The sequence below is a fragment of the Cervus canadensis genome, chromosome 24, assembly GCF_019320065.1.
Source record: "Cervus canadensis isolate Bull #8, Minnesota chromosome 24, ASM1932006v1, whole genome shotgun sequence".
Taxonomy (NCBI): domain Eukaryota; kingdom Metazoa; phylum Chordata; class Mammalia; order Artiodactyla; family Cervidae; genus Cervus; species Cervus canadensis.
Genome location: NC_057409.1, coordinates 39643350 through 39666253, shown reverse-complemented (window position 1 = coordinate 39666253; position 22904 = coordinate 39643350). Strand labels below are relative to the sequence as shown.

The following is a 22904-nucleotide window of genomic DNA, read 5'->3' as shown; positions in this document are numbered from 1 at the left end:
TGCTGCGGTTCATGGTGTCACAAAGAGTCAGACACAACTGAGTGACTGAACTGAACTGTGATGAGAATTCTTAGGAGTTATTTATTTTTTTTAATACTTATTTATTTAGCTGTGCCAGGTCTTAATTGCAGCACTTGAGATCTTCCATCTTTGTTGCAGCCTGCAGGATCTTTAATTGAAGGATGTGGGATATAGTTCTCTGGCCAGGACTGAACCCGGGCCCCCTGCTTTGGGAGTCTTACCCGTTAGATTACCAGGGAAATTCCAATTACTACCAGTTTAAGACTAAAAGCAGTACACAATAGAGGGTTAGAAGGAGAGTAAAAAGATAATGGGATTTCTTTATGTCACTTTAGGAGGAGAGTGAGAAGACTTAAGGAGAGATTTTAAAACTTGCTTTGTTTTGTGTGCTTTATATTATGAAAAATACTGAATCTGGACTGAGACCACACATTGCCAGATGTCTGTCCTCCAAAGGCAGTTGGGGAACCCTTGTGTCTGGCCCAAATGCAGGTACTATCCCTATATCTGACCAAGAGTGGTGAGAAAACAGAACACTATAAAGCATTATATTTCTCTTATTCTTTAAAAAAGCTATTTTTCACCTTTTATTAAAGGTCTAGGTCTCTATCTTGCTTTTCTCCAATTTTTTTTTCTTTTCTTTTCTTCTTTTGCTGTGCCACATAGCACACTGGATCTTAGTTCCCCAACCAGGGATTGAACTTGCACCCCCTGCAGTGTAAGAGCAGAGTCTTAACCAGTGGACCACCAGGGAAGTCCCACTTTTCTCCAAATTTTGTCTGGAATCTGGGAAAGAATCGCCACAATTAACAATGTAATGTTTCAAAGCCTTGGTCAGAGCAAATTTTAAAAATTTTCTTCAAAAAGGATTTCTGTATATGCAAATAATTTTTGAGCAGGAAGAAGTGGGCACTTAATTTGGAAACCTTGATGCTAGAGGACTTCTGTAACTTTATTTTTGTAAGGCATATGGTTAGCTAGCTATTGGAGATCTGAATTGTTCAATTTATGTCATGGATATATCGATCTGTAGAAGCAATCAAAACTAGAGCTTTAACCTTTTTTAGTGTCTTCTGGGCAATGTTGTGATTACTGAAGAACTGATTTTGGAAGCAAAAATGACAACAAGGTACCTACCAGATTATAAAACTTCTCATAGATACCATCCATGGTTTAGACAGTAAAAAAAATAAAAAAAAAAAAGTCAAACACAACTATGTTGGTGAGCATCAGAAATCTTTAACCTTGACCTGACATCTCTGCAGACAAACATATGCTTCAGAAAAGTCGGGGACACAGAGTAGAAGTGTGTGCTGCTACTATAATACACTTCTGTTTTCTGAAGCCTTGGCACTAAAGATGTTTTGATCTTAATCACATGTTGTTGTGACATTGACAGAAATCTAGGAGAAACATCCAGTTTAGGATGGAAACTGAATTGGCCAGCTACTACATGCTTATTTCAATTTTTATCAAGATATTTCCTTTCTTTAAAAAAGAAAGGTGGTGGTGCAGTGGCTGAAACTCCAAGCTCCCAATGCAGAGGGCCCAAGTTCAATTCCTGGTTGGGGAACTAGATCCCACATACCCAACTGAGTATGCCACAATTAAGATCCCACATGCCACAACTAAGATCTGGAGCAGCCAAATAAGTAAGTAAATATTTTTAAAAACAAATAAATAGCTAATAAAATTAAAAGAAGAGAGAAGGCTAGTCTCCAAAAGGAGAAAAAAAAACAGTACTCAAGTAATTCACAAAATATATTGAAATTTCAGCCACTTCACAAAACAATACTATTCATCATACAGAGAGATGGTTAGTGAACTTGGTAAAGTGGAGGGAAGGGAAACTTTTGTTGGTAGCAAAAGTAATGTTTTTTTAAGATAGCAGCAAAACATAGGAGGAGGAGGGAGGGACAACAGTTCTAGAATTTCCTCCCATTCATACAAGATTATGCCTGAAAATATTTCTGCTGTTTTTTTCACTTAGAGGAGATAGAAATGAGTACAGGATCAAACGTAGTAATGGAAGGTAAAATAAAGCACCAGTTGAAAGATTTGCCCATTGGTAAAAACCAAACAGCTGGATACCAAAGTTATCATTGCAATGGTTAAGAAACATTCTTCATGAACACTTTTAATTATTTGACAGTAGTGAAAGTAAGCTAGTAGGCTCAGCACTCCACTTTATCACTGTCAGTCCACATGAGGTGTAGTTGGTGGAAGTCTGCAAAAACAGATTTTGAGAAGACCATTTGAAAAAGAAGCAATGCAAAAGCAAGGACTCAAGACTAAATTACATTTGTTGGAATGGTTGAAGGAATCAGTGAGAAAGGAAGGCTGTTTACAATAGTCAAGCCATGGAACCAATGTAAGAGTCTATCAACAGTTGAATGGATAAAGAAGAGGTGGTATATACGTACAATCGATATTATTTAGTCATTTAAAAGAATAAAAAATAAATAAATAAATGAAAAAAATAATGTTGTTTGTAACAAAATGGATGCAACTGGAGTCTATCAGACTAAGTGAAGTCAGACAGAGAAAGACAAATACCACATGATATTGCTTACATGTGGAATTAAAAAAAAAATGATACAAATTAACTTATTTACCAAACACAGACTCACAGATTTAGAGAATGGATTATGGTTGCCAGCTGGGACAGGTTGGGAGGAGACATAGATTGGGAGTTTGGGACTGACAAGGGCACACTTCTATGTTTGAAATAGATAACCAGCAAGGACCTACTGTATAGCACAGGAAATGCTACTCAATATTCTATAATAATGTAAAAGGGGAAAGAATTTTTAAAAAAATAGACTTGTGTATATATATAACTGAATCACTTTTCTGTACACTGGAAACTAACACAACACTGTTAATCAACTATACTCCAATATAAAAAAGTTAAAAATAAAGGAGGTCTGAGAGCTGTTTTCACATACCTGAAGATGAGGAAAAAATAAAACATTTATTCTGTCTGGTTCCAATGTTGAAGCTAGGGCAAAAAAATTACTTGGCACAATAGCTAGGAAAAGTTTGGCTTAGTAGAACCTAAAACTTAGAGCTGTTCAAAATCTATCAGCCAACAAACCAAACAAAGAGATCCATGGCACTAAGGGGTGGGCACTAAGGGGGCTGAATGGCTGCTGATGGGGACATCTGTATTTAGAGGGTCTTTAGCATCATCCATCAAGGACAAGAATCTATCATAACAGATATTACTTTTGAGCTTTTATTCTCTACTTACTGATTAGGAAACTGAAGGTGAGGAAACTTAAGGAAATTGCAAAAACCATTCAGCTGGGAAGTTGGCATGGTTAGATTCTTACTAAAATGTACAAGTGTCCAAGTTCTTACCCTCTAGGCACCCAAGGTATAAGAATCCTTTCTCCAGAGTGTTTAAAGCAATAGTTTCTAAGAACAACACTGAAATTAGAGAATAATTCTACTTTCCTTTTCTAGAGCCATGATTGGCTGAATAAAAAGCAAAATAAATAAACCCCTCTTCCTTGCAAGTGAGGAGGATTAGACAGGAGGAAGCTCAGAATGATGTAAGAAAAGAAAGGTGCTTTGGGGGCTTCCCTAGCCATCCAGTGGTTAAGACTCTGATCTTCTGTTGCAGGGGGCACAGGTTCAATCCCTGGTCATCCCTGGTCAAGGACCTAAAATCTTGCTTGCCATGAAAGCAAAAAAAAAGTAGCTACACTGTTTTTTAGTTAGACCCTTTCTCACCATTCCTCACCCCACACCCCTACCTCCAGGCTGGGTGGACCCAGCTTATGAGAAGTTTTTGTCTTTGAGCTTCTGTTATGGCTACACATTAGAGCTGTGCCAGAGATCCCATATTGATCCAGAATCTGTTCTATTCCTTGGCGTGGTTCTAACTCTGTTGTTAAAGTTACTGCAAATGTAGAAACGTGAAGAACAAAATTACCAGACCAGGAACCTAAACCAATGCTCATCCAGCCATGGCAGCTGTGTTATGAGGTCATCCAGGCAAATGCATGTTCTTTACTGCTCCACAGCAGGTGAAGTCTCAAGTCCCCTTGTGGCCTGGACCACATAGGTACTGCATTTGCCCCAGAGCCTCTTCTTCCCCCCAGGACTCCACTGTGATTTCTTCTTGTGCTACAAAGGGCAAGAGTATTTTCAAATGGTGTATATCCAGGACCTGGACTATCACTTCAAGCACAGGACATTGGTGAGAGAGAGAAGAAAATCAGAAAGAGGAAGAAAAATTTAACCCAGTTTCTAGTTCTGATCAAAGCCCTCCAACCAAACCCCAATGTGAGACTCTCAGGACTCTACTTTGTCATCACCTTGCAGAGGCCTTGAGGGAAACGGGGTTCTTGTCCCCTAGAAGTTAGCATGACCCACCATCGCATCTCAAGTTTTTCCTCTTGTCTTTGATATGTGTCTTATTAAAACAAATAAGACCTATTTCATCTCAACACACTACTACGTGGATCATGTGTGATCCATCTCTGAACATCTGGACATGTTACTCTATTTACTCCAGGATTCCTTTAGTGTTATCCCAGTCCCAGAATATTTTCATATTGGCTTTCCCCATTGGTCCACCCACAAATTCAGATTACATGATATAGGGCCAAGACTTGGGTGAGGCAAGTGAAGTTGGGTCATGCAAGTACAGGGTCAGATCCTGACTCCACTTAAAATTTTGATATTTTGTTTAGCATGGACTTCTTGTATTCATTTTGTTTACTGAGATTTTTGGTGCCATGACACTTGACCCCACTGACGTTTATTGGTATTAGGTAGCCTGGTGTGTTGAAAGAACACTGGAACTCAGGAAAGATGGTTCTAAGTTTTTGTCATACGTGTCATTAGTTTCAAGACTTTGTATGAGTTACCTTCCTATTTAGGATCCCAGGTGCCAAATCTGAAAAATACAGGTGACATTAAGTTTAAGTTTTTATGAGAAGATCAAATATGGCAGTGCAAAGCATTCTAGCCCTTTAATTCTCTGTGCCTCCAAGTAGCATCAAATCCAGTGCTTTGCCTAGAGTGAGTATTCAAAAAATGTCTACTAGTAAGTGGTTTTTTGAACACTAGAACACAAATATGGACCAAAGCCCAAAACAAAAAGCCTACACAAATTAAAAACACTTTGCAAATGAAAACAAAACCTCCCTAGACAATGAAGAGGCTGTCCCTCCCTCATTCTCTTCAGAGAAAAAAAAATGGATTTGAATTCATATAAGTATGGCAAAATCTTGTTTCCTTTTCCCCCCCAGGAAATATTCTATTTGAATATCTCGGGTTCTGAGTGAACCAGACTTGTGTAATCTTTCATCCCTCAGAGATTTCTTTCCATCTAAAGACACCAGTACCACCCTTGGTGAGTCACAGTTCATAAAATGTAACATCTGCAAGAAAAGTTTATAAACACACAGCCGTGCCTGAAATTGTCATAGAACCGCAGAAGACATGAGACTTCCCCTTCCTAACTAGATCTTCATACGGTATTTAAGTTTGCATAATTAGAAAGTAGGGAGAGACAGTATTCGTTCACATAGCCCATATTCCTTTTTATTTCCTCCTCTTTTTTCCTTGACAAATGAAGGAAGGAAGGGAGGGAGGGAGGAAGGCAAGAGGGGAAAGACAAGGGAGGTAGGAAGATACTGATAAAACATATGATTTTATTTTGAGAGCTGTTTTCCTTATTCTTAGCTCATTTTAAGTTATGGCCATTTTTGACATTTACTTACTCTCTGACCAGTGGTAGAAAATCGAGGCAAGAACCACTTTAAATATATATATATATATATATATATATATTTTTTTTTTGCCTGCACTGAGTCTTATTTGCAGCATATGGGATCTTTAGTCTGGCATTTGAACTCTTCATTGCAGCATGTGGGATCTAGTTGCCTGACCAGGGGTCAAACCTGGGCTTGCTGCATTGGAACCTTGGAGTCTTAGCCACTGGACCACCAGGGAAGTCCCAAGAACCACTTTTGAGACCTCAGCTACGTTATTTTGCAAACTGGTTCTGAACACAGTAAAAATATTCAGTAGATAATTTTAATATATCTAATTCGTTTCTTTTATATTTAGTATTACTCATCTTGCCTCAGAAACACCTTGCCTCTGGTACTTCAGGAAAATAAAAGTGACCTTCTCAAGGTCATTAGTATGGTGGTTCATGAGAAAGACATAGGCATATATCTGGTATATGCAGGCATATATGATCTCAGTACAGATCTTCCTTGATCAGGTTTATATCCTGATGGTGACAAAGTGAAAGTGTTAGTCGTTCAGTTGTGTCCAACTCTTTGCAACCCCACGGGCTGTAGCCCACCAGGCTCCTCTGTCCATGGAATTCTCCAGGCAAGAATACTGGAGTGGGTAGCCATTCCCTTCTCCAGGGGATCTTTCCCATGCAGAGATTGAACCTGGGTCTCTGACACTGCAGGCAGATTCCTTACTGTCTGAGCCACCAGGGAAACCCATCGTAACTTGAAAATACTATAAGTCAAAAATGCATATGATACACGTATCCTTAGGAACATCACAGCTTAGCCAGCTGACCTTAAAAACATGCTCAGAACACTTAGCCTACAGCTGGGCAAAATCATCTAACACAAAGCCCATTTTATAATAAAGTGTTGAATAGCTCATGTAATGTTCTGAATACTACGCTGAGAGTGAAAAACAGATGGTTGTCTGGGCACAGAGTGGCCTTATCAGTTGTTTACCCTGGAGATCACTTGGCTGCCTGGGAGCTGAGGCTGCTGCCGCTGCCCAACATCACAACAGAGTATAGCAGCATATCATACACTATACACTGCTAGCTGGGAAAAGATCAAAATTCAAAATTCAAAGTACAGGGACGTCGCTGGTGGTCCAGTGGCTAAGACATAGTCCAGCAGAGGGCGCCTGGTCGGGGAACTGGATCCCATATGTTGCAACTAGGAGCTTCTATGCTCCAACTAAAGGACCCCATGTGCCACAGCAAAGATCGAAGATCCTGGATGCTGCAACAGAGGCCTGGCAGAGCCCAATTAAAAAATAAAAATAACATTAAAAGAAATCTTGAAAAAAATTGGAAGTAGAATTTCTGCTGAATGTGTATCACTTTCACACAATTGTAAAGTCAAAAAATCATAAGTTGAATCATTGTAAGTCGGGGATGGTCTGTACTTTGGATAATTCAAAAGCAAAGTACTTCTCCAAGTACTCAAGCACAAGGAAGCAGTCAGAAAATATCTGGGCACCTATACAAATAACACAATATATGTATTAAATGAACAAAATGTAGGCAGTATATTTCTAGACAAGGAACTTGGATGAAACTCAGTAGCAAACCACTTGATACCCTTGATGCAATAAAATCTCTTTTTAAAAATTCTAGTTTTAGAACAACTTCCTCTCTCTTCTCTGCAAATCACAGATTTTCTCTAACAAGATAAAGTCAGACAAACTACTTCAAGTCTAAAGTCTGATTCCCTGAAACTATGTTTAATAACTCATGTGACTATTTATTAAAAGAAAAAACCTTGGCATTCCTAAGTTCCACTTCAGTGACACTTAAGAACAGTCACATTAATAGTTACCATAGATACCTTGAGTCTAAAACACTTTAGTGTTGCTTGTATTCAACATAAAGTTTTTAAGGTTCTAGAGAGATAGTCAGAATGGTTATTCTACTGCTTCTAAAAAAGTCTAATTCCACCATACTGACCTGGAAAATGGGGCTGAAAGACAGTGTCCAGAATGTCCTTTAGAATTTACCTATCTTCTTTCACTCCAGAAGTCACTTGTTAAGCAATACCTGCACTGAACTTTATGCCAGTTACAGCACAAAGCAAATCATCTTCTCAGACAGGTTTTCCCAGCTGTGATGTGCTTAGACAGCAGTCACAGGACCTGAATTACTTCCCTAAAATGGATTTGGTAAGCCTACATTAAAGAGATACATACCTATGAACTAATGGTTTATTCCGTGCCTTTTCGCCATCCATGAGCAGGGGGTAGATGTGACGCACCCAGAAGGTTTCCCCTCAACCCCCTTCACCTGCATTTCCATGGGATAGGCACCATTCACCAAATATACTGAGATCAGTGCCCTTGGGTGACCTCTTCTGACCTCTGGACATGCTAAATTTCTGCCTAGCACAAGCTTTCTTCTTGACCATGAGCTTAATAAAAGTCAAGGAAGGGATGCTTTGCAGTTTAGAAAAACAGAAGGGGGAGTGAATTTGCCCTTGGCTGTTTTGATTGAATTGAGGGAGTATTTGTCCAACTCTGCTTGAGTTGTCAGCATGCACCTGGAGGTACTGTGTTCTTTCCTGGAAATTAAATTTATGAAGAAGGATACACTGGAACATATCCAGAAGAGAGGGAACAGGATGAAGGGAAAGCTTAAAATGACATCATGGGAGGAGTGTTGGGTGACCTGGTTCTAGCTATTTATTCTGGAAAAGAAAGAGCAGAGTAACATTTTTTTCATGCAGAGGCGGGAAATATTTTATCTGGTCAGAGGGTAAAGCTAAGACTATGAGGGAAAGAGATATTTTAACTCAATATAAGGCAAAACTTTCTTAAGATTATAAATAGCTGTTAAAAGTGGCATTTGTTCATTTAATAGGTATTTTCTGAGTACCTCCCATGTGTTCAAGGCCCCGGTGAAACTATGGTAAATAGTAATGAAATGAAGCCAGTGAGCTTTCAGTCTAGTACAAAGTTTTGTCAGATTATGGGGCAGATCTCATTCTTAAGAGATGTTTAATGAGACAACAATAACCTGAAGGTTTTTCTGACATCACAAACGTGACTGGACTTAACATCTAAAGTTCTGCCAACCCTGAAGCTTCAGGTTTTGGTTACTCTAATGTTATACTTGGTATAGTTTGATGGCTCTCCTGGCTATGGGTCAGGATGTACAGCTGATTCTGTGGCTTAGCCATGGTCTTCTATCCATCAGTGCATATATGTGGTGCTGTCTCTAAGTGTTTTATGTGTTTTTTAATTTACTTTTTCCTGCTAAGTGTTTAAGATGGATAGGGTAGCATGGAGGGTAAAGAGAAAAGACTATACAGTTCTTTCATATGTGATGTACAATGAAGGGAAACAATTTTCTTATATCCCATATTCACCCCCAAATATCTGGTTGTCATTTCTGTTACTTTTCTTTTTCCATTATTGTTTGTGGAATGAGAGTTCTCTTCCCTTACAGATCAGTTTCAATTCTTTGATTTCTTTGAAAGTGGTTGGAGTCATGGTAACTAAAAACCATAGAATCATAGTCCTTGCAGTGAGATAAGATAATAGAGATAATCTACTCTAGTCCTTCCATCTCATACACAAGAAAACAGAAATTTACAAGAACATCTTAAAACACTGAATACAAAGGACAGAAGCACCCATCACCACTCGAATTTTAGGCAGAATATTGACTTTTGGAAAAGAAAGTTTTACAAAGAATCCAATAGAGGGACTTCCCTGGTGGTCCTGTGGTTAAGACTCGGAGCTCCCAATGCAGAGGCATGGGTTCCAACCTTGGTTGGGGAGCTAAGAACCCACACGGCATGGCCAAAAAATAAATAAATCAAGTAGAACTTTTAGAAATTACAGAGTTAACCTTGAAATTTAATTTAATGGATGCACAAAATTGTAGTTTATACCCATGTGAAGGGAGAATGTAAACTAGAAGACACATCTGAAGAAGTTATCCAAAATGTAGCATAGAAAGATGATGATATGCAAGATATGAAAGCCTAAAAATGAGGACTGAAGAAGATCTAATATATATCAACTCAGAGTTTCAGGACCTGGAAATTTCCTTAAATGCCTAGAACCAACAAGTATCCCAGCTTTTGGTGAGAGGCTCTATGTGCGTGTTGGGAGCGGGGTGCATTTTTCAGCTCTGCCTTAGCCTTCACCTCCCTTACACAGAATCTTAAGGTCATCGAGAGGTGAGAGCTTAGAGCCTTTTCAAGTCTTTCTTGGCAGTGGACAGAGCCTTGGGCATGAGCACAATCCATACATGCATGTGGCCTTCTTGATTCAGAAGCTTCAAAAAGACCCTCTGTATATCTCATTCCCAGTTTTTAATTTTTCGGTTAGGCTAATGTTTTCACCCAACTGGTATCCATCACCTCAGGCAGCTGCAAAGTTAAGTAACTGCCTGTAATTTTTTTTGAAAAATGCCTATGGGGAAAAAAATTTTCACGCTGAATGAACTCTGAGTTAAGTCAAATAAATCACCCAGCAAGTGGAATTTTCCAGGGAAAATTCCTATCCAACAGACAGGCCATACAATAATTCTCTGGGGATGAAGTTTTGAAAGAGCTCCAGCCCCTTTCTGTTCCTTCCCTTGGCTCTCAGGCTGCTGTTCTTCACCCTGAATGCAGGCTGTTGGTTTTCAAGAATATCATAAAGCAGGAGAGTATGAGATGGGACTAGGGAAAGTTAAAAATGCCATAGAGGGACTTCCCTGTTGGTCCAGTGGTTAAGAAACCATGCTTCAAATGCAGGGAGAATGGGTTTGATTCCTGGTTAGGGAACTAGGATCTTACCTGCTGAGCGGTGTGGCCAAAAAATTTAAAAAAAATTTTTTTTTGTAAAGACACAAAACTCATTTCTTTTACTGAGATTGAGTTGTTTTTCCTCCTCTCATTTTTCCTCCTCCTTCTCTTTGACAAACACTCCCCAGATTGTTGCAAGTCTTTGGGTAACTTCCAGAGTTCTGAAAAATTTGATTCTGACCATTTTGCCAGTTTATTACTGCTTCTGTGAAAGAGAGAATTTGCTGAGATCCTTGCTCCACGATTTTGCTCATGTCACCTGGATAGGGAGTTTGAATTGGCATATTTTGTATGTATGGAAACCATGTGACTGAAACAGCATGGTGTACTTTTAAAAATTCAGCTTATGAAATCGATGAAGAGGAATAACCACTTAATAAATCTCTATGGAAAAACATATATTTTCCCACCATCTCCTTCTCTTTCCTAAACTTGCTTTAGTGCTAGAGACTATAAAAATGGAATGAATAAATAAATGAATTAATAAAATTTGTGACCCACACAGTGCAGGGACTGTACAGTCCAGTACAGGAACCTAAACATAATAGGACTCAAAGAATGGTGCTGAACCAAAATAGATTAGCTCGAAATAGGCAAAATTGACCTGCTGTCTATGATGTCTTATCCTATTCATAACATTAAACATTTAGTTTTATATTTAGGTTTCCCACTTCTTTTAGTTTTTATAGGATATATCTTAGTTTGGGTAAAAATATAGGTTTAACAGTAAATTCTTTCTGTTAAAAATAGAAGGAGAAAAGAAGGAGGAGACAGGAAAGTATTCTTGTTAGCTGCCAAGATGGTGGCACTGACAAATTTTGCAAGTATTCTGACAAACACCTAGCAGAAATAGACTTATTTTCCATTAGAAAATTCATAACTAGCTCAATTGAAAGACATTAGGTAAAAAACTTGTTTGGAAATAACCTGAAAACATTCTTCTGTCTCATATCTTTCTTAATCTGTTATAATGAATGAATCATAATATTTTAAGAGGATAAGAGCTGTTTATAATGAGTCCTAAGATGAAAGGACTAAAAAGCTTTAGTAATATGATTATGAAACAATATAATATGATAGGGTGAGATAATGAGTCATTTCCTGTTTTAAAAAATTACAGAAATACTAAGTGGTTTTTTATTTTGCTTTACTTTTTTTAGAGAAGATGTGAAAGTTAAATAGACTCTAGTTATGTTTTCACACACAAACACACCTGTGCACAAATATTGACTAAATTTTGTAAAAATGTAATAAAAATGGTATAAAAACCATTTTATCTCTTTACTTCTCTTTGACTCTCCTTAATTAATAATGGATATAAAAGTAGGCCTTCAATTATTATTCTAAAAAAGATTATTGTTGTTCAGTCACTCAGTCGTGTCTAACTGTTTGTGACCCCATGGACTGAAAGGAGTACGTCAACGCTGTATATTGTCACCCTGCTTATTTAGCTTATATGCGGAGTACATCATGAGAAATGCCAGGCTGGATGCAGCACAAGCTGGAATCAAGATTGTTGGGAGAAATATCAATAACCTCAGATATATAGATGATACCACCCTTATGGCACAAAGTGAAGAAGAAATAAAGAGCCTCTTGATGAAAGTGAAAGAGGAGAGTGAAAAAGCTGGCTTAAAACTCACTCAACATTAAAAAAACTAAGATCATGGCATCTGGTCCCATCACTTCATGGCAAACAGATGGGGAAACAATGGAAACAGTGAGAGACTATTTTTTTGGGCTCCAAAATCACTGCCGATGGTGACTACAGCCATGAAATTAAAAGATGCTTGCTCCTTGGAAGAAAAGCTATGCCCAACCTAGACAGCATATTAAAAAGCAGAGACATTACTTTGCCAACAAAGGTCCATCTAGTCAAAGCTATGGTTTTTCCAGTAGTCATGTATGGATGTGAGAGTTGGACTATAACAAAAGCTGAGTGCCGAAGAATTGATGCTTTTGAACTGGAGTGTTGGAGAAGACTCTTGAGAGTCCCTTGGACTGCAAGGAGATCCAACCAGTCAACTAAAGGAAATCAGTTTTGAATATTCATTGGAAGGACTGATGCTGAAGCTGAAGCTCCAGTACTTTGGTCACCTGATGGGAAGAACTGACTCATTGGAAAAGACCCTGATGCTGGGAAAGATTGAAGGAGGGAGGAGAAGGGGATGACAGAGGATGAGATGGTTGGATGGCATCACTGATTTGATGGACATGAGTTTGAGCAAGCTCCAGGAGTTGGTGATGGATAGGGAAGGCTGGAGTACTACAGTCCATGGGGTCGCAAAGAGTTGGACATGACTGAGCAACTTAACTGAACTGGATGGACTGCAGCATGTGAGGCTTACCTGTCCTTCACCAACAAAGATAGTCCACATCTTTAAAAATTATTTCATCTGTATTAATACTTAAAATCATCTAAGAAAAAGCAACATCCTCAGTTCTTGCAACATTAAGTCTTATGACTTTCAAATTTGAAAAAAAAAACAAAAAACACTCAAAAATAGGAAGTTTCTTCAAGACATCAGACCCAGTCTCCTTAGAATGGCTTTGTCACAGAAAAAGAGTGATTATTCTAGTTAAAAAGAGAAAAGGGGGAAAGGGAGTTTAATATGATTAGAGATTTAATATGATTGATTAGATACTGATTTTAAAAAGCTATAAAAGATATTTTGAGAATAATGGGGGGAATTTTAATATGAATTGAATATCATTAAGATATTTTATTCATTTTCTTAGGTATGTTAATGATATTGCTTTGTAGGACAATCTTCTTTATTCTAGGTAAATGCTGAAGTTTTTAGGGCTGAAGTCTACAATCTAACTTCCAAAAGATTCAGAAAAAAATATATATAGCACTAGGATAAACCATAATGGAAAAGAATGTTAAAAAGTATATGTATAACTGGGTCATTTTTCTGTATAGAAGAAATTATTGTAACTCAACCTTGTAAATCAACTAAGTGCATGCATGCGTGCTAAGTCACTTCAGTTGTGTCTGGTTCTTTGTGACACTATGGATCATAGCCCATTTAAAAAAGAAAATGTACATATATATGTATACACATACATAGCAATCATCCAGATAGGAGTGAAAAAATCCTATTTTAATCGTGAAATGTGGTGAATGGAAATGCATTCTCCAGATCCCTCTATAAGGACAAACTTGTTGCCCTCACTCCTGGAAGAGCTGCCAAGAGAGTGCCCCCATCTATAAAAAAACAGCCCTTCAGAGACTTGCTGCTACTACGTACAGGCCTTTGGCCCAAGGCCCTACCCTCCTAGAGTAGCCAGTTGCCAGCAATGATTAAGGTGGAAGTAGGAAGGCCTGGTCACCTTGGACCAGTGAAGGGTGATTCTGATGAGTCCATTCTAGCTTCAGAGGTCCAGCGAGAGTCCAATACGGTTGTCAGTTCTACCTTACAGCTTGATCTCTCCCTCTGCCTGGTTGTGTTGCTCCCCATGCCCCCCCTCCACCTCCCATTCCACACATAGATGTTGATTCTAAGGGCACAACCTAGTAAACATCTGACCGGTAAACTCCGTCTTAAACTAGAAGACCATTCAAATTTTCTTCTAGGAGAACTGAATCTGAAACACAACATGGGTACCAGACAAACTCCAAATGAAGAACTTTTTTTTTTTTTTCCAAGTTCTGTTTTCGTTAAAAATGCCCATGTCATCAAAGTCAAAAAAGGCTGTGTAAATGTTCTGGATTAAAACAGACTGTCATTAAAACATGACAATTTTAATGAGATATGTGATGCTGGCCTGCATCTTGTACTGGAGCAAAATAAAAAGCCAGAAAGAACACTGCTAGATCAATTGACAAAACTAGAATATGGATTATAGATTAGATTTAAAAGAGGATTGCCTTAAAACTATTACACATAGAATGGATAAACATCAAGGTCCTACTGTATAGCACAGAGAACTATATTCAATACCCTGTGATAAACCATAATGGAAAATATATAAAAAAGAATGCATATATATGTATAACTGAATCACTTTACTCTATACCAGAAACTAACACATTATAAATCAACTATGTGTGTGTGTACACTCAGTCACCCAGTCGAGTCCGACTCTTTGCTATCCCCTGAACTATAGACCACCAGACTCCTCTGTCCATGGAATTTTCCAGGCAAGAATGCTGGAGCAGGTTGCCATTTCTTTCTCCAGGGAATCTTCCCAACCCAGGGATCGAACCTGTATCTCTTGCACCTCCTGCATTGGCAGGTGTATTCTTTACCATTGTGCCAAAAATACAGCATAAATTTTAAATTTACTGTAATTGGTAAATGTACAGTGGTTATGTAGCAGAATGTCCTTGTTCTTAAGAAATAGGCACTGAAAAATATAGGGGAAAGGGGACGTAATGTATGCAACTTCTTTTCAAGAGATTCAGAAAAACAACATATACACATACATAGAGTATAGTGAAAGCAAATGGGGCAGGGAGGGGCCAGTGGTTAGGACTCTGTGCTCTCACTGCCCAGGGCTGTGGTTGATCCTTTGTTGGGGAACTAAAACCTCAGAGCCCAAGCAGAGTGACCGAAAAAAAAAAGGCAAATGGACCAAAAGTTTAAAAGTTAGTAAATCTAGGGAAAGGGAATATGAGAAGATTCTTTTTATTTTTCTTGCAACTTTGTATGCTTGAAATTAATTTCAAATAAGAAATTATACATAATTACAGATTAACCAGCTAAAGCAAAACATTATGCAACTAACTTAGGTTACAAGCATATGGTTTGTTTTCTGTCCTATTCTTTCAACTCTGAATGTTAAAATTTTTCATAATGAAAATTGAGAAAGGAAATACAGTCCAAGATATATGCTATGGCTTACCTCTTTAAGGCTTGCAAGATTATGCTTTTATTTCAGGTTGCTGTCGTGAGTTTTCTGGTCACTCTATCTGTGATTAACTTAGAGAACACGGATTAGCATACCAATTAGATGCAAACTTTCCCCCTCTGTAAAGCAGAACTCTGTAAATCATTAATTATTTACATTCTCACTCTAAGAAACCCTATTAGTAAACTCTGAGTACCAAAACTTTGTCTTTTTAAATTTTCTACTATACCCTTACTTGCTAGATAAATTCCTAGAACATGGACTATGCTCAGTGAATATCTGTTAAGGTAACAACTGAGGAAGATCTAAAATATATATAATTTTGGTGCGTGTTTGCTAAGTCACGTCAGTCATGTCTGACTCTGCGACTGTGTGGACTATAGCCCACCAGGCTCCTCTGTCCATGGGATTCTCCAGGCAAGAATACTGGATTAGGTTGCCATTCCCTTCTCCAGGGGATTTTCCCAAACCAGGGATTGAACCCTCATCTCTTATGTCTCCTGCATTGGCAGGAGGGTTCTTCACCACTTGTGCCACCTGGGAATTTCGGTATAAATGAATCATTCTACTTACTACACATCCGCTCCTATAATTATGGCCAAAAAAGAACCTCGTTTTACTGTTTTTGCTTACTTTTTCTTTCTTACTGTAAATTGAGAGAATCGGAATTCGGTGATTATTTCAACAGCCAAGTAGTTAATCTGGGTGAAGCTAAACTGAAAAAAAAAGTAGTTTGAGGTAGTGCTTCTGGGTTCCTGGAGGGGGCAGCAAAGAGCCTTTTGAATGCAAACCTGTTGGGGCGCTCAGGTACAGGGTGACCTTGAGGAAAAAAGGACAATGGCAACTAAGGGCTTAGGAGGAGAGGACCCACCACCACACAATTTTGAGCTGACTTGAAGCTAGGAAAACCAATGCTCCACTACACGAGGAGGAACAAAGTCAGGAGGCTATATGAAGCCAACACATCAAAGCATGTAGCTTGTTTATTAACAAATGGTCAATACTCCACAAGACCAGAAATGAATAAAGATGCAGGAGACTGAAAAGCCATGAATCAGAATGCAGAAATCAGGACTGGAGCAAGATCCAAGAGGAAGCTAAACAGATGTGGGAAAAGGGCACAGCAGCCGGGGGGGATCCGTTTTGTCCTATTTGAATGTTTTCCCACCTGGGCCTGGGTGGAGGTGTTAACCATGAGACAAACGCTTTCTCATGATCCCCACTTCCTTGCAGACCACTGGGGCTGATGGTGCTGGTGGTTAACAGGGGCTAAAGTGTCCCCCAGAGGCATACACTGCTGTTGTCTCAGGGCAGGCTTTATATTCTGCTCTTCTAGCCTTACTGTTCCTACTTCCAGTTTAGAAACAGAGAATGTCAAGCGAAGTATCATTAAGAGACTTCAATTTTTCATCTTTAGTTTCCTGTCCAACACCCTCTTTCTCATTTTCAAATCTAAAAAGCTGCTTGCTCCCTAGGCAACTTTTATTCAAAATAATTTGTTTAAATTTGTAATTAGTTATTTTACATGGAGTAACCTAAAAATGGCAACCCACTCCAGTATTCTTGCCTGGAGAATCCCATGCACAGAGGAGCCTGGCGGGCTACAGTACATGGGGTCGCAAGAGTTGGACACAACTTTGCGACTAAAACCACCAACCTAAAATTATCCTTTTAAATGAGATCAGCAAATTTTCTAAAGTGTTTTCAAAGTGATGTGTTATCATACTGTTCAAAAAGGACCATACTCCTCAACTTCTTGACATACTGAGGTGGAACACTGGAGATAAAATCAGTAAGTACAAGTGGTCTTAATACAGAGGTACACTGTCAGACATGATTTATGATATTTAGACATCTTGAAAAATATGATTTATGGTGGGGCTTTATTTCAGGTTTTCCCCACTTGTCATTATCTTTTGTGTATTTTACAATCATGAAAGTTTTTATGAAAGTTATAGACAACTTTTCATAATGCAAATAATCTCCTCCAGAGAAATACAAATGAATTGTGTCTAGTGAAATGCAATCGATTATTGTCCTATAAATATTGACCAATTTTGCAACTGTTTATAAATCCATTTCAACAGTCCTAATGGTCTATACCATACATGTGTGAGACTTTGAATTCTCCTTTTAACCCATTATAATGTACATGGAACAACAGACTTGTTCCAAATAGGAAAAGGAGTACATCAAGGCTGTATATTGTCACCCTACTTATTTAACTTATACGCAGAGTACATCATGAGAAACGTTGGGCTGGAAGAAGCACAAGCTGGAATCAAGATTGCCGGGAGAAATATCAATAACCTCAGATATGCAGATGACACCACCCTTATGGCAGAAAGTGAAGAGGAACTAAAGAGCCTCTTGATGAAAGTGAAAGAGGAGAGTGAAAAAGTTGGCTTAAAGCTTAACATTCAGAAAACTAAGATCATGGCATCTGGTCCCATCACTTCATGGGAAATAGATGGGAGACAGTGGAAACAATATCAGACTTTATTTTTTGGGCTCCAAAATCACTGCAGATGGTGATTGCAGCCATAAAATTAAAAGACACTTACTCCTTGGAAGGAAAGTTATGACCAATCTAGATAGCATATTTAAAAGCAGAGACATTACTTTGCCAACAAAGGTCCGTCTGGTCAAGGCTATAGTTTTTCCAGTGGTCATGTATGGATATGAGAGTTGGACTGTGAAGAAAGCTGAGCACTGAAGAATTGATGCTATTGAACTGTGGTGTTAGAGAAGACTCTTGAGAGTCCCTTGGACTGCAAGGAGATCTACCCAGTCCATCCTAAAGGAGATCAGTCCTGGGTGTTCATTGGAAGGACTGATGCTGAAGCTGAAACTCCAGTACTTTGGCCACCTGATGCAAAGAGTTGACTCATTGGAAAAGACCCTGATGCTGGGAAAGATTGGGGGCAGGAGGAGAAGGGGACAACAGAGGATGCTGGATGGCATCACCGACTTGATGGACATGGGTTTGAGTAAACTCCGGGAGTTGGTGATGGACAGGGAGGCCTGGTGTGCTTTGATTCATGGGGTCACAAAGAGTTGGACACGACTGAGCGACTGAACTGAACTGAACTGAATGTCTTAACTGATTGTATCATTAATTAATGAGTTAAGTAAAAGTCTTTGAAACAGGTTAACTTTATATCTGTATGTGAGTCATGATTTACCCGTTTTTAAAAAAAAAAATCAGGTCTTTTAATAGGTCTTTATTCGAACAATATCAGCCTAACCTTGGGAGGACAAATGAAAGTAGGAAGAGGGAGGTAGGGATGTGGTAAGGTGTTTTATTTTATTATTTTTTTTGGTAAGGTGTTTTAAAAAGTGTCTATAAACTTTCTTTCTGGCCATGAATTTCCACAATCTAAATTTACCTTCCACTCCTAGGGTAATGATACCACTAAACATTAGGACAGGGGGACACATTTAGAGGAAGGAAACATTAGGACTCATTTAGAGGAAGGGGTGAGGTGGGGTCGAGGGCTTGGTTGAAGTCTAATACCAGGCAAGCAGGGAAGGGCTGAAGGAGAGAAAATCCTGATACCACCACTTTTGTACTGCTGAAGCAAATTCTTCCTAAATTTAGGGATCTCAGACTCTTTTCCCTTCACCCTTCATTCGTATCTGCTCTGTTTAAGAACGGTATGTTAAAGCCAGGCCCTTGATGTGACTGTTGGAAGCTTAGTACAATTGTTTTACACAGCCAGGACATTAACACATCATTCAAATATGTACAGCTTTCGTTTTATCTCTCTTGCTTTCTCTTTTTTTGCCGTCAGACTGAGGCCTCTTAATCCCTTCAGCCCCTACTCAGAGAAAGGGAACCAAGCCAATGTTCTAGCCACCCCCAAACTTCAAAATAATTGGCTAGACATGGCACTTTGCCTGGTCAGCGCTGCAGCTGGAGATCACAGGATGCCTTCCTCATCCTGAGGATACACCATTTGCCTCACCAAAGCAGGATGAAGAGAAGTCCCAGCGGCCACCCAAGAAATTTCAGTTCTATGAGATCAGCCCAGAGACCTGCCCTGCCCTGCCCTATTCTCTGAGATAACTAAACCCATTCGGGTGTTTATGTAGAGTTGACTTTTCCTTCTACATCCCCTTCTCCAGCCTTCCCTGCCTGTCTTCTTTCTGTCTAATAAGGCCCTGGGTAAACTACCTTCTTCCCTACCAGTCCCTCCTCACTATGTGCTTTGATGTAATCCAGAAACAATCAGAATCCTGTCTGGGCCACATTTTATGGTGGGTAGCAAGGAAAGCCCTGGGGTCAGGCAGACCTTGGCTTCTAACTGCAGCGCCACTTTGGAGGCAGGAGATAGATGGGCTCCAGGCTGGGCATTTACAACTAACCTACATTTTACAATTCTGAGCAAGGAGGCAGGTGGGCTCTGGGCTAGATATTTACTTCCATCTTGGAATGCGAATAACAGCTGGACTTTGCCTCCAATGGACACTTTAAGGTAATGGTTATGGTAGGGACAGAGAGAGGCTAAACGCTGTTAGGATAAAAGATCAGAAGGTCACGTATTTCCCATTCTTGGGCCAAGGGAGACACTGCACATGTGGAGAAAGTCTCCTTAGGGGTCAAAAAGGAGGTGGCACCACCCCAGCATAGGTGATACCAAGGTCCCTCCATAGGCCCCTGGGCTGGAATCCATCTTGGAAAAAAGTTGTACATGCATGTTGGGGAGGGTCCTAGGACAGATAGAGGGTGGGAGAAGACAGATAATTGGCCAAAGGTAAACAAAGACCCAGAACTGCCTATGTAAATGATTTAACCACCTCTTTACTACACTCCTCCTCGTGGGCCAGGATGCTCACACCCTTTTTCTCCGGCTGTGTCTCTCTGTCTTGCTTCTGTCTTAATGAAACAAATGATTTCTCTGTGTCCTCTCCTACCTGGTGTGCTGTATTTCTAAAAATAAACGTTGTACCTGTTTCTACAGTTTTTGCCTCCTTGAGAAATGCACTTTTCAATGGGGGCAAGGGCCAGGGGAATTTTGCTTCTAGCCTCTAGCCCCTGGTGAACTAGCGGCTGGGATTCCTGATTTTCATCCCAGGTCCAGTTCCTGGGCAGAAAACTAAGATCTGGATTCTTGCTACCACCCACTGCTATCTCTCTGTCTCTCACCTGTGTGGCCTTGGGAAGTCAGTCAAAAGCTCTAAGCGGCAGTTTCTCCATCTGTAAAAGTAGGGATAACATAATAATAATATCTATTGATTCAGGGAGCTGTGAGAAGGAAACTTCGTAATGGAGTGAAGCTCTGTGTCAGACACACAGCCATCTATTACTCCAGTCTTCTCTGTTAATAGTGCACGTCTATTTCCTATTTTGTATTTGTAGGTACTACTTCACGTTTCCCCCCTCAATCCAACATAGATACTGATGAGGTTCTACTGCTAGCCCCAAATAATGGCACCGTGGCATATGCAATAGTTTAAGCTGAAGGAGTATGAGGAACAACAGGTGCAAGAAGGATTTCTGACCCTCCCCTGAGTCAGGACATGAGATCCTCAAGTGAAATGTGCCCTCCTTATGCCCTAAGGAAAGGAACATCTTTATCTCCAAAGAAGGAAGGATGCTGAGTAGAATATGAATGAACAGCCTTGCTAAGTTTCCCCCAATTTACCACTCTTAGTTCACATTCATTTTGTCCTATCACATTCCTCAATGACTCTTCATTTTTCATCAAACCTAGTATGCTTAAAAACACTCAAACTTAACTATTTCCTCAGATCTTCATTTCCTTATGAAGGCTCTTATGTCATGTGAAACTTATATTTAAAAATCTGAATGCTTTCCTCCTATTAACCTGTGTTTTTTATAGGTGCTCCAGCCGAGAATCTAGAAGAAGAAGAAAGATGTTTTTCTTTTTTCCTCCTCTACATCAGCAAATCAATAACAGTGGTCACATGTACCATATTTTTTTTATTACAAACATCTACTTCTGCTTCATTGACTAGCTAAAGCCTTTGATTGTGACGATCACAACAAAGTGTGGAAAATTATTAAAGAGATGGGAATACCAGACCACCTGACCTGCCCCCCTGAGAAATCTGTATGCAGGCCAAGAAGCAACAGTTAGAGCCAGACGTGGAACAACAGACTGGTTCCAAATCGGGAAAGGACTACGTCAAGGCTGTATACTGTCACCCTGCTTATCTAACTTATATGCAGAGTACATCATGCGAAGTGCCCGGCTGGATGAAGCACAAGCTGGAATCAAGATTGCTGGAAGAAATATCAATAACCTCAGATACACAGATGATACCACCCTTATGGCAGAAAGCGAAGAGGAACTAAAGAGCCTCTTGTTGAAAGTGAAAGAGAGTGAAAAAGCTGGCTTACAGCTCAACATTCAAAAAATGAAGATCACAGCATCTGGTCCCATCACATCATGGCAAATAGATGGGGAAACAATGGAAACAGCAACAGACTTTATTTTTGGGGGGGCTTCAAAAATCACTGCTGATGGTGACTGCAGCCATGAACTTAAAAGATACTTGCTCCTTGGAAGAAAAGCTATAACCAAACTAGACAGCATATTAAAGAGCAGAGACATTACTTTGCCAACAAAGGTCCATCTAGTCAAAGCTATGGTTTTTCCAGTAGTCATGTATGGATGTGAGAGTTGGGCCATAAAGAAAGATGAGTGCCGAAGAATTGATGCTTTCAAACTGTGGTGTTGGAGAAGACACTTGAGAGTCCCTTGGACTACAGGGAGATCAAACCAGTCCATCCTAAAGGAGATCAGTCCTGAATATTCATTGGAAGGACTGATGCTGAAGCTGAAGCTCCAATACTTTGGCCACCTGATGTGAAGAACTGACTCATTGGAAAAGACCCTGATGCTGGGAAAGTTTGAAGGCAGGAGAAGGGGATGACAGAGGATGAGATGGTTGGATGGCATCACTGACTCAATGGACATGAGTTTGAGCAAGCTCTGGGTATTGGAGAGGGACAGGGAAGGCTGGTGTGCTGCAGTCCATGGGGTCACAAAGAGTCAGACATGACTGAACCACTGAACTGAACTGAACTAAATTTTAGTTTCTTCATCTGTGATCTGGGGAGAAATACCATCAGCAAACCACTCTAGGGTTGTTGTAAGAATTACACAAGATAATGTATATAAGTGCCTAGCACAGTGCCTGGATCATAGTAAGAGCTCAGGAAATATGCAATATCATTTTTATATCTTACTTTATTAATACTTTTTTTTATTAGGGTATACTATGAAATAATTCACATAACTAACATATGGTTTTGTAGAAAGGTAGCAAATTCTTGGGCTTGCAGCTAGTTTAATGATCACTGGTTCTAATCAGAGAGCTCATTTGATGATATTATTTGTAATTAGTTTAGATAACATTCTGGATTTGTGCTTTATCCTGAAAGAAAACATTAGTTGAAAGATACCACGGGAGCAACAAAATAATGGTTTCCTGCTG

At 39.4% G+C, this 22904-nt stretch overlaps 1 protein-coding gene across 18 annotated transcripts in view; it reads right to left on the bottom strand.

Annotated features, from left to right (window-relative positions):
• CMKLR2 (chemerin chemokine-like receptor 2) overlaps positions 1–22904 on the bottom strand; it is a 55341-nt gene that overhangs the window by 18994 nt on the left and 13443 nt on the right. For 4 of the 18 annotated variants that reach the window (XM_043445428.1, XM_043445422.1, XM_043445431.1 and 1 more), the window contains one exon: positions 15432–15508. The exons of 4 other annotated variants lie outside the window; for them this stretch is intronic. Coding sequence is in view for 4 of the 14 variants with exons in the window: in XM_043445416.1 (XP_043301351.1) it covers positions 10572–10634 (63 nt within the window). In the remaining 10 variants the exon portion in view is untranslated. Of the gene's footprint in view, positions 1–7735; positions 7856–10571; positions 10786–15431; positions 15509–20586; positions 20638–22904 lie in introns of those variants that run through there. 10 more of the 18 variants (XM_043445416.1, XM_043445419.1, XM_043445417.1 and 7 more) reach the window with 6 other exon arrangements.